Source organism: Heterodontus francisci, chromosome 18 (genome assembly GCF_036365525.1).
Source record: "Heterodontus francisci isolate sHetFra1 chromosome 18, sHetFra1.hap1, whole genome shotgun sequence".
NCBI lineage: Eukaryota > Metazoa > Chordata > Chondrichthyes > Heterodontiformes > Heterodontidae > Heterodontus > Heterodontus francisci.
This window is the reverse complement of record NC_090388.1, coordinates 74,959,136-74,972,054: the sequence shown is the minus strand read 5'-3', so window position 1 is coordinate 74,972,054 and position 12,919 is coordinate 74,959,136. Positions and strand designations below refer to the sequence as shown.

At 46.5% G+C, this 12,919-nt stretch overlaps 1 protein-coding gene across 2 annotated transcripts in view; it reads left to right on the top strand.

Moving 5' to 3' along the window:
• Window positions 1-12,919, top strand: part of pnpla8 (patatin-like phospholipase domain containing 8) — a 76,558-nt gene that overhangs the window by 16,827 nt on the left and 46,812 nt on the right. For both annotated transcript variants that reach the window (XM_068051003.1, XM_068051001.1), the window contains exon 4: window positions 6,965-7,116. In XM_068051003.1, coding sequence (XP_067907104.1) covers window positions 6,965-7,116 — 152 coding nt within the window. The remainder of the gene's footprint in view (window positions 1-6,964; window positions 7,117-12,919) is intronic.

Below are 12,919 nucleotides of genomic sequence, written 5' to 3'. Positions count from 1 at the left end.
CATCATCCCATGCTCATAAGTTGCCCCCTATACCATGAGCTCTTAATTTGCGCAATAACCTTTTATGTGGCACCTTGTCAAATGTATCTGGAAATCCAAGTACAGTACATCAACGGGCTCCCCTTTATCCACAACGCATGTTAGTCCTTCAAAGAACTCCAATAAATTGGTTGTACATGATTTCCCTTTCACAAAACCATGCTGACTATTCCCTATTACCTTGAATTCTTCTAAGTGCCCAGCTATAGCCTCCTTAATCGATTCTAACACCTTCCCCACCGTCAGACGTCACTTTAACTTGCCTATAGTTACCTGTTTTTTGCCTCCCCCCCACCACCTCCTTCAATAGAGGGGTTATTTTTGGGAGGCGATGGTGTCGTGATATTGTCACTGGATTAGTAACCCAGAGACCCAGGGTATTGTCTGGGGACATGGGTTCAAATGCCACCACAGCAGAAGGTGGAATTTGAATTCAATTAATAAAAAAATCTAGAATTAAAAAGCTAGTCTAATGATGGCCATGAAACCATTGTCGATTGTTGTAAAAACCCATCTAGTTCACTAATGTCCTTTCGGGAAGGAAATCTGCTGTTCTTACCTGGTCTGGCCTACATGTGACTCCAGACGCACAGCAATGTGGTTGACTCTTCCATGCCCTCTGAAATGGCCTAGCAAGCCACTCAGCTGTATCTAACCGCTACGAAGTCAATAAAAAGAAATGAAACCGGGCGGACTACCCGGCATCGACCTAGGCACCGGAAACGACAATGGCAAACCCAGCCCTGTCGACCCTGCAAAGTCCTCCTTACTAACATCTGGGGGGCTTGTGCCAAAGTTGGGAGAGCTGTCCCACAGACTAGTCAAGCAATAGCCTGACATAGTCATACTCATGGAATCATACCTGACAGACAATGTACCAGACACTCCCATCACCATCCTCGGGTATGTCCTGTCCCACCAGCAGGATAGACCCACCAGAGGTGGCGGCGGCACAGTGGTATACAGTAGGGAAGGAGTTGCCCTGGGAGTCCTCAACATCGACTGTGGACCCCATGAAGTCTCATGGCATCAGATCAAACATGGACAAGGAAACCTACTGCTGATTACTACCTACTGCCCTCCTTCAGCTGATGAGTCAGTAGTCGTCCATGTTGAACAGCACTTGGAGGAAGCACTGAGGGTGGCGAGGGCACAGAATGTACTCTGGGTGGGGGACTTGGATGCCCATCACCAAGAGTGGCTCGGTAGCACCACTACTGACTGAGCTGGCCGAGTCCGAAAGGACATAGCTGCTAGACTGGGTATGCGGCAGGTGGTGAGGGAACCAACAAGAGGGGAAAACATACTTGACCTCGTCCTCACCAATCTGCATGCCGCAGATGCATCTGTCCATGACAGTATTGGTAGGAGTGACCACCGCACAGTCCTTGTGGAGATGAAGTCCCGCCTTCACATTGAGGTTACCCTCCATCGTGTTGTATGGCGCTACCACCATGCTAAATGGGATAGATTTCGAACAGATCTAGCAATGCAAAACTGGGCATCCATGAGGCGCTATGGGCCATCAGCAGCAGAATTATACTCAACCACAATCTGTAACCTCACGGCCCAGCATATCCCCCCCCCTCTACCATTACCATCAAGCCAGGAAACCAACCCTGGTTCAATGAAGAGTGCAGGAGGGCATACCACAAAATGAGGTGTCAACCTGGTGAAGCTACAACACAGGACTATCTGCGTGCAAAACTACGTAAGCAGCATGCGATAGACAGACCTAAGCGATCCCATAACCAACGGATCAGATCTAAGCTCTGCAGTCCTGCCACATCCAGCCGTGAATGGTAGTGGACAATTAAACAACTAACTGGAGGAGGTGGCTCCACAAATATTCCCATCCTCAATGATGGGGGAGCCCAGCACATCAGTGCGAAAGATAAGACTGAAGCATTTGCAACAATCTTCAGTCAGAAGTGCCGATTTGATGATCCATCTCGGCCTCCTCCTGAAGTCCCCAGCATCACACATGCCAGATTTCAGCCAATTCGATTCACTCCACGTGATATCAAGAAACGACTGAAGGCACTGGATACTGCAAAGGCTATTGGCCCTGACAATATTCCGGCAATAGTACTGAAGACCTGTGCTCCAGAACTTGCCGTGCCCCTAGCCAAGCTGTTCCAGTACAGTTACCCTGCAATGGGGAAAATTGCCCAAATATGTCCTCTCCACAAAAATCAGGACATTGTCCAACCCGGCCAATTACCGCCCCATCAGCCTACTCTCAATCATCAGTAAAGTGATGGAAGATGTCATCAACAGTGCCATCAAGCAGCACTTGCTTAGCAATAACCTACTCAGTGACGCTCAGTTTGGGTTCTGCTAGGGCCACTCAGCTCCTGACCTCATTACAGCATTGGTTCAAACATGGACAAAAGAGCTGAACTCAAGAGGTGAGGGTAACTGCCCTTGACATCAAGGCAGCATTTGACCGAGTATGGCATCAAGGAGCCCTAGCAAAACTGAGGTCAATGGGAATCGGGGAAAACCCTCCGCTGGCTGGAGTCATACCTAACGCAAAGGAAGATGGTTGTGGTTGTTGGAGGTCAATCATCTGAGCTCCAGGACATCACTGCAGGAGTAGCTCAGGGTAGTGTCCTAGGCCCAACCATCTTCAGCTGCTTCATCAATGACCTTCCTTCAATCATAAGGTCAGAAGTGGGGATGTTCGCTGATGACTGCATTCAGCACCATTCGTGACTCCTCAGATACTGAAGCAGTCCATGTAGAAATGCAGCAAGACCTGGACAATATCCAGGCTTGGGCTGATAAGTGGCAAGTAACATTCGTGCCACACAAGTGCCAGGCAATGACCATCTCCAACAAGAGAGAATCTAACCATCTCCCCATGACATTCAATGGCATTACCATCGCTGAATCCCCTGCTATCAACATCTTGGGTTACCATTGACCAGAAACTGAATTGGAGTAGCCATATAAATACCATGGCTACAAGAGCAGGTCAGAGGCTAGGAATCCTGCAGGGAGTAACTCATCTCCTGACTCCCCAAAGCCTGTCCACCATCTACAAGGCACAAGTCAGGAGTGTGATGGAGTACACTCCACTTGCCTGGATGGGTGCAGCTCCAACAACACTCAAAAAGCTCGACACCATCCAGGACAAAGCAGCCCGCTTGATTGGCACCCCATCTACAAACATTCACTCCCTCCACTACCGACGCACAGTGGCAGCAGTGTGTACTACGAGATGCACTGCGACAATGCACCAAGGCTCCTTAGACAGCAACTTCCAAACCCACGACCTCTACCAACTAGAAGGATAAGGGCAGCAAATGCATGGGAGCACCACCACCTGCAAGTTCCCCTCCAAGTCACACACCTTCCTGACTTGGAACTATATCACCGTTCCTTCACTGTCGCTGGGTCAAAATCCTGGAACTCCCTTCCTAACAGCACTGTGGGTGTACCTACCCCACGTGGACTGCAGCGGTTCAAGAAGGCAGCCCACCACCACCTTCTCAAGGGCAATTGGGGATGGGCAATAAATGCTGGCCTGGCCAGCGACGCCCACATCCCATGAATGAATAAAAAAAAAACTTTCCAGTCTGATGGGACCCTTCCAGAATCTAGCGAATTTTGAAAAATTAATACCAGTGCATCTACCTCATTAGCCACCACTTTTAAGACCCTAGGATGAAGCCCATCAGGACCCAGGGACTTGTCAACCCACAGCTTCATCATTTTGGTCAGTTCCCTGGTGATTGTAATTTCACCAAATACCTTTCTTCCTTCCACCTCCTGATTTACAGCTATTGTCGGAATGTTTTCTGTATCCTCTATAGTGAAGACAGAAGCAAAATATTTGTTAATTGCATCCATCATTTCCTTCTTATCTACTATTAACTCCCCATTCTCACTCTGTAAAGGACCAACACTCACTTTACTTTTTTTCTATAGGTATTTAAAAAGGAACTCTTCCTGTCCATTGTTACATATCTAGCTAGCTTCCTCTCATGCTCTAATTTCTTTCTCCTGATTAACTTTTTAGTCATTCTCTGCCATTCTTTAAATGGCACAGTGGCGCAGTGGTTAGCACCGCAGCCTCACAGCTCCAGCGACCCGGGTTCGGTTCTGGGTACTGCCTGTGTGGAGTTTGCAAGTTCTCCCTGTGACAGCGTAGGTTTCCGCCGGGTGCTCCAGTTTCCTCCCACAGCCAAAGACTTGCAGGTTGGTAGGTAAATTGGCTATTGTAAATTGCCCCTAGTGTAGGTAGGTGGTAGGAGAATGGTGGGGATGTGGTAGGGAACATGGATTAAGGTAGGATTAGTATAAATGGGTGGTTGTTGGTCAGCACAGACTCGGTGGGCCGAAGGGCCTGTTTCAGTGCTGTATCACTCTATGACTCAGACCAATCATCTGAACTGCCACTCATCTTTGTGCAATATCCCCTTAGATGTCTGCCACTGCTTCTCTATTGATCTATCTGCAAGTCTAGTGCACCAGTTCACTTCAGCCAGCTCAGCTTTCATGCCCGCATAGTTCCCCTTATTCAAGTTTAAAATACTTGTCTTAGACATAATCTTCTCTCCTTCAAACTGGATGTATTGTTGTCACTGCTACGTAGAGGTGCCTTTACTCTGAGGTCATTAATTAATCCTGTCACATTACACAATACCAAGTCTAATATAACCTGCTCTCTGGTTCCTGAACGTAGTGTTCTAAGAAACTATCTCAAAAGCATTCTATGAACTCCTCATCCAGGCTATTATTGCCAATCTGATTTTTCCAGTTTATATGTAGATTAAAATCACCCATTATTACTGCTGTCCCTTTATCACAAGCACCCAATATTTCTTCTTGTATACTTCATCCTCCATTATGGTTCCTGTTAGGGGGCCTGTAAACCACTCCTACTAGTGATTTATTTCCCCTACTATTCCACATCTCCACTTAAACCGATTCTACATCTTTATCTCCTGAACCAAGGTCATTTCTAGCTATTGCACAGTGGCGCAGTGGTTAGCACCGCAGCCTCACAGCTCCAGGGACCCGGGTTCGATTCCGGGTACTGCCTGTGTGGAGTTTGCAAGTTCTCCCTGTGTCTGCGTGGGTTTTCTCCGGGTGCTCCGGTTTCCTCCCACAAGCCAAAAGACTTGCAGGTTGATGGGTAAATTGGCCATTATAAATTGTCACTAGTATAGGTAGGTGGTAGGGAAATATAGGGACAGGTGGGGATGTTTGGTAGGAATATGGGATTAGTGTAGGATTAGTATAAATGGGTGGTTGATGTTCGGCACAGACTCGGTGGGCCGAAGGGCCTGTTTCAGTGCTGTATCTCTAATCTAAAATCTAATCTAATCTAATCTAACCATCCTTGATTGACAGTGCTACCCCTCCACCTTTACTTAGCTTCCTATTCTTCTTGAATGTCACATACCCCTCAATATTCAGGACCCAGCCCTTGTCATTCTGCAGCCACATCTCTAATGGCTATCAGCTCATATTTATTTACTTCAATGTGCGCTATCAGTTCATCTACTTTGTTATGAATGCTACGTGCAATCAGATACAAAGCCTTTAGTTTTGCCTTTTTTCTATCTTTGTAACATCTAGTCTCAACTGTTGGTGTGTTTTTAGGTTTTTTATCTCTGTCCCTTCCTGTTATTCTTTATTCGTTTTCCATTATTACTATTCTGCTCTCCTGCCTTGACTCTACCCCTTGATTTGCTACATCTATTCAAGCTTGATCCCTCACCCCCTTGTTTAGTTTAAAGCCCTCTCTACTTCCCTAGTTATATGTCCCATGCCATCTCCCTGTGTCCCATGCCAACTGTTGGTAGCCATACGTGTGCCCTGCACTCTAGTCCTCCATGCATCTCATGTGCCTCTGCGTGTGCCAGGCTCCGCCCACCAAATCAACCCATCAACCAATCACAAAACTACAGACAAAAACTGTATTATTATAGATTGCAGTTAGCAATCACTTCCCTGAAACACACACATCTCAAAACTTAATTGAATGCAATAAATGCGATTGGGCTTAAAAAATGCATTCCAGTTCACTGCATTCCCCAGTTGAAGTAGTATTTTGCAACAGCACTTCTTTAAATACAGGATTTCGGAAAGTAAATGTGGACAACGCTATCATTTCTCAAAGTTTACTTGATTGCAATAAATGAAATTGAGTTTAAAAAAAATTGCAAACACTTCATTGAAACAACATTTTTCACCTGTCAGTTTAGCATATTACTCTCAAGCAATTCTACAGCTCTTGCGTTCAGCTGGCCAGTCACTGCCTTCCTGATAGGATTCTTAGCTGCATGAAAAAATATATAAGTAAAGGCCATTTGTAGTTTGCTGACTCCCTAAAGCCAAAAAAGATTTGCATCTATTTAGCACACACTCTTGTATCTTCCGAATGCCCCAAACCAATTTGCATAGAATTAATTATCTGATGCAGTTTTGTGAGTTAAAGTGGCAACCATTTCGTCAAACTGCAATGAGGAGTTTTTAAATATTGCAGTTAGCAACCACTCCCTGAAAGAACTTGCATGGCAGAGATTAGAACGGCCACACCTGGTTGTAAACAGAGGACCTGATGCCTTACTCCAGGTGCCTTCCAAAAGATAGAACAAAACATTGTTATACTTGGTACATTCAGTACCAGAATGTTACAGTAAAGTTTTAAAATGTCTATTAACCAATCATTATCCCACAGGTGCTAGGCATTGCCCATCAAATAAACCCATCAATCCAGACAGACAAAGACCGCGTATTATTATTATTATTATAAGATTGCCTTTCCACGGAGTTTTTCCAAGGATGTTTCATTTCAATTTAGACAAGAATAACTAGCTGTACTAACTTTATTCCATTAAACATGCATTACAAACCCTATGATGAGCACTTAAAACTTTAAAAATGATCTTGTTTTTCTTTAAAACAGGAGAAGTTAATTCCTTGTTTGTTACGTCTGAGGCAAGCAACTGATGAAACCCTTCAGAATGCAGTAAGAGAGACCTTGGCTTTGATTGGATATACAGACCCAATCAAAGGCCGTGGGATTAGAGTCTTGACTATTGATGGAGGAGGAACGAGGTAATTGAATTTCTGATTTTAATAAATGTTTCAAGTGAGGCTTTTAATATTGCATGGAAGTAGCCCTCCCTCTTCATATCTTCATCAAACAACATACCATCTGACCAACAGATTGAGCCAATAGTTCTTGAGGTTTTTGCTGCTTTTTGGTTGGTTGCTTGGAGGCCCATCTGTGACTTTGATTTTGCACCTGCCTTTTTAGGAGGGTTGGTTGGGTGCGGCTTAGCTTTTGTTTGGCTCTTTCCAAAGCAAAATAATTTTGATTTTAACCTAATTTTGTGTAATAACATTGCAAATACATTGGGAGAAGGAAGGTTTGTTAGTGCATTGCACTTATTACTGGAACCTAGATACAAATCCTTCTCACAATGCTGGAAAAATAGTTTCATACTGTAAGGGTCCTGCATTGAAAGAGTCTGGACATGCTCAACACACTTACCATTTGGTGTGCTTTGGTAGTTTCAAGTGTCTGCAATTGAGTGCAAACAGGCAGTCATTCTCAAAAAAAACATATGGAGTGCTGGTACGGAGAGTATAAAAAACACACTGGTACATTAGGAGAGCTGCATTTGGAGTGCTGAAGTCACATTCCTGGGAAAGAGTATAAGGGATTCTTAATTGGTAGGAATAGAATTAGGGCCAGTTTCATCCAAAGTCCAGAATTTTAGTTGATGCAAAACAATTAACACCAATCATCATGAGCTTTTGTTCGAGAAACTAAACAAAGTTTATTCACAATGACATGAGTATTTCCTTCCCTTTGGAAAGAACTGAAAGACTCACTACATTCTTTGGTTTAAGGACCAACACTTCATCCTGGCTTTGTTCTGTGGGTCAAATCCAGCAGATATTTATGAGAAGGATTTCATACTCTTCAGCTTAAACAATGCAAGGACTCAAGACTGTTGCAAGAGAGGGATTTGTTTATTCTGCCCCCTGAGACAGTGGAAGAATTACACTGCTTTGAGCCCTGAAGGTGACTTCACCTAGAATCTGTTTAGTAGTAGCTCTTCCACTCTTTAGCCCCGCCTTTATGGCTGTCCGCCAGCTCTGGCGATCACTGGCAACTGACTCCCACGACTTGTGGTCAGTGTCACAGGACTTCATGTCGAGTTTGCAGACGTCTTTAAAGCGGAGACAGGGACGGCCGGTTGGTCTGATACCAGTGACGAGCTCGCTGTACAATGCGTCCTTGGGGATCCTGCCATCTTCCATGCGGCTCACAAGGCCAAGCCATCTCAAGCACCGCTGGCTCAGTAGGGTGTATATGCTGGGGATGTTGGCTGCCTCGAGGACTTCTGCATTGGAGATACGGTCCTGCCACCAGATGCCAAGGATTCTCCGGAGGCAGCGAAGGTGGAATGAATTGAGACGTCACTCTTGGCTGACATATGTTATCAAGGCCTCGCTGCCGTAGAGCAAGGTACTGAGGACACAGGCTTGATACACTCGGACTTTCGTGTTCCGTGTCAGTGTGCCATTTTCCCACACACTCTTGGCCAGTCTGGACATAGCAGCAGACGCCTTTCCCATGCGCTTGTTGATTTCTGCATCGAGAGACAGATTACTGGTGATAGTTGAGCCTAGGTAGGTGAACTCTTGAACCACTTCCAGAGCGTGATCGCCGATATTGATAGATGGAGCATTTCTGACGTCCTGTCCCATGATGTCCGTTTTCTTGAGGCTGATGGTTAGGCCAAATTCGTTGCCGGCAGCCACAATCCTGTCGATGAGTCTCTGCAGACATTCTTCAGTGTGAGATGTTAAAGCAGCATCGTCAGCAAAGAGGAGTTCCCTGATGAGGACTTTCCGTACTTTGGTCTTTGCTCTAAGACGGGCAAGTTTGAGCAACCTGCCATCTGATCTTGTGTGGAGGAAAATTCCTTCTTCTGAAGACTTGAACCCATGTGGGAGCAGCAGGGAGAAGAAAATCCCAAACAGTGTAGGTGCGAGAACACAGCCCTGTTTCACGCCACTCAGGACAGGAAAGGGGTCTGATGAGGCACCGCAATGCTGAATTGTGCCTTTCATATCCTCATGGAATGAGGTGATGATACTTAGTAGCTTTGGTGGACATCCAATCTTTGCTAGTAGTCTGAAGAGACTACTCATCTGCTGACTAGGTCAAAAGGCTTTGGTGAGATCAGTGAAAGCAAAGTAGAGGGGCACCTGTTGTTTGCGGCTTTTTTCCTGGAGCTGGCGAAGGGAGAACAGCATGTCAGTGGTGGGATCTCTCTGCTCGAAAGCCACACTGTGCCTCAGGGTAGACACACTTAGCATGCTTCTGGAGCCTGTTTAAAATGACTTGAGCGAAGACTTTCCCCACTATGCTGAGCAGGGAGATTCCACGGCAGTTGTTGCAGTCACTGCGGTCACTCTTGTTCTTATAGAGGGTGATGATATTGGCATCGCGCATATCCTGTGGTACTGCTCCCTCATCCCAGCACAGGCAAATCAGTTCATGGAGTGCTGAGAGTATAGCAGGCTTGGCGCTCTTGATTGTTTCAGGGGTAATGCCGTCCTTCCCGGGGGCTTTTCCACTGGCTAGAGAATCAATTGTATTACTGAGTTCCGATTTTGTTAGCTGCACGTCCAGCTCATCCATGACTGGCAGAGACTGGGCTGCATTTAGGACGGTGTCAGTGACAACATTTTCCCTGGAGTACAGTTCTAGGTAGTGCTCCACCCAGTGGTCCATTTGCTTGCGTTGGTCAGTGATGTGTCCCCTGATTTAGACGAAGGGGGGTAATCTTCTTGATTGGCCCAAAAGCTCTCTTAATGCCATCATACATTCCTCTGATGTTTCCGGTGTCGGAGGCCAGCTGAATACAACTGCATAGATTTTTTTTTAGAATTAGAACATTACAGCGCAGTACAGGCCCTTCGGCCCTCGATGTTGCACCGACCTGTGAAACCATCTGACCTACACTATTCCATTTTCATCCATATGTCTATCCAATGACCACTTAAATGCCCTTAAAGTTGGCGAGTCTACTGCTGCAGGCAGGGCGTTCCACGCCCCTACTACTCTCTGAGTAAAGAAACTACCTCTGACATCTGTCCTATATCTATCACCCCTCAACTTAAAGCTATGTCCCCTCGTGTTTGCCATCACCATCCGAGGAAAAAGACTCTCACTATCCACCCTATCTAACCCTCTGATTATCTTATATGTCTGTATTAAGTCACCTCTCCTCCTCCTTCTCTCCAACGAAAACAACCTCAAGTCCCTCAGCCTTTCCTCGTAAGACCTTCCCTCCATACCAGGCAACATCCTAGTAAATCTCCTCTGCACCCTTTCCAAAGCTTCCACATCCTTCCTATAATGCGGTGACCAGAACTGCACGCAATACTCCAGGTACGGTCTCACCAGAGTTTTGTACAGCTGCAGCATGACCTCGTGGCTCCGAAACCCGATCCCCCTACTAATAAAAGCTAACACACCATATGCCTTCTTAACAGCCCTATTAACCTGGGTAGCAACCTTCAGGGATTTATGTACCTGGACACCAAGATCTCTCTGTTCATCTACACTACCAAGAATCTTCCCATTAGCCCAGTACTCTGCATTCCTGTTACTCCTTCCAAAGTGAATCACCTCGCACTTTCCCGCATTAAACTCCATTTGCCATCTCTCAGCCCAGCTCTGCAGCCTATCTATGTCCCTCTGAACCCTACAACATCCTTCGGCACTATCCACAACTCCACCGACCTTCGTGTCATCCGCAAATTTACTAACCCACCCTTCTCCACCCTCTTCCAGGTCATTTATAAAAATGACAAACAGCAGTGGCCCCAAAACAGATCCTTGCGGTACACCACTAGTAACTAAACTCCAGGATGAACATTTGCCAGTAGTCATTTGCACAGCACCTGGCTATTCTTTGTGCAGCGCTTCTGGCTACTTTTGAGTGCTACGGATGTTAACTCGCTGGGGGCTTTCTTGTAGTTCAACAGTGCAATGCGCTTAGCGGCTATGACAGGTTCCAGCTGTTCAAAGTGAGATTGGAACCAGTCTGCATTCTGCTTCTCACGTTTGCCATAGGTGGTCCTTGCTGAGTCATAGATGGCATCTCTGATGTGGGCCCACTTGGTCTCTGCATCCCCTGTAGGAGTGTTTTGAAGGGCTTTTTCAAGTGAATTTAGAAACTTATGTAACAGCTGTGGATAAGAAATTCTGTTAGTGTTGATGTGCGGGCGGCCCTTCTGCTTGGAGTGATGTAGCTTCTTTGGTTTGAGTCTAACTTTGCTGCACACCAGGGAGTGGTCAGTGTCGCAGTCCGCACTGTGGAAGCTGCGTGTGATTTGGACACTGTTTATAGAGGCTCGCCTTGTGACGATGAGGTCCAGCAGGTGCCAACGACGTGATCTTGGGTGTCTCCATGAAACCTGGTTGACAGGGTTTAGTATGAAAGAACGAGTTGGTGATGCAGAGACTGTGCCACGTACACAACTCCAGCAGTCTCTGTCCATTCTCATTCATCCTTCCAATGCCATAGTGTCCAAGGCAGGAGGGCCATGAGTCATGGTCGACCCCAACCCTGGCAGTAAAGTCCCCCAGCAGGAACAAATGTTCGGTATTAGGAATGCTACTGATGATATTATGGAGTTCCTCGTAGAACTGGTCTTTAACTTCAGGTGGGGAGCAGAGTGTTGAAGCATAGATGAGTAGGTGTACTGGACCTGGGGCGGTGAACAGTCGAATGGACCGTATGCGTTCTGAGTCATCTATCATGCTGAGCAAAGAGTTTCTGATGGCGAAGCCCACTCCATGCTGTCTTGGTTCTTCAGGATCCTACCCTGCCAGAAGAAGGTGTAGTCTTGCTCTCTTAGAGATCCGCTTGCAGGGAGGCGTGTCTCCTGAAGTGCTGCAATGTCCACATTTTGTCTACTGAGCTCGTTGTTAATGATGGCGGTCTTCCAAGAATCGTTGATTTGTGTAAGGTCTTCCAACATGCCAGGACACACAGTTCTGATGTTCAGCTGGCAAAACGAAGGGCTGGGACCTTCTTTCCTTTTTTTGTTGTGCTGTTTGGTGCGGTGTTACAGTCTACTTGTCAGGCAATGACCACTGAGATCCAAGCACCCATTGAAGCAGGTGGACTGTGGCGGGACAGAACCTTACTGACCAGGGGCTGCCCGGTTTGAGGTGAGCGGTAGCTGTCCAGTGAGATGCGATGACCTCTCCCACCGACAGTCTCTACGCCAATTGAGCTGGACTTATAAGCCGTAACTGCTGCCTTCCGTGTTGTTTTGGTCGCTGCGAGGCGACTATGGAGTGACCTCTCCATGGCGCATGCCTGGACGGCTGTATGGAGGTTGTGAGTTGCCCAAGCGTCAAAACCCCCTTCTCGGCCTTCCTAGTGGGGTCCAAGGACGTGTAGAGCACGACGTATAGCACCGGTATGGCTGCAGGAACTGCCGGAAACATGGCAAAGGTGACACATGACCACCTTCGGGGTTCCGCTCCGGATTTTCTGTTAGCCCTTAACCTTGGTCTCTCCCGAGATGCCCACAAGGCAGTGGGGTTGTTAGCTCCTATCCCTGAGCAGGGGCCATAACAAGTAAGCTGTAAGTAACAGGGGTCCTAACAAGTAAGCTAAAGACACATAATTAAGGTGGATATATTACCCCTATTTGACAAGAACAGAAGGACCTTTCAGTCTGTACATGGTTGTACTTGGTACTGACTCTGTAGCCCTCAAATAAAATTGCATTTTCTGATGAGCATACAAGTGGGGGAGAGACAGAAGACTTGTTTGTTGTTGAAGGGGAAGAACAAAACCGTTGTTGGCTGTATTTA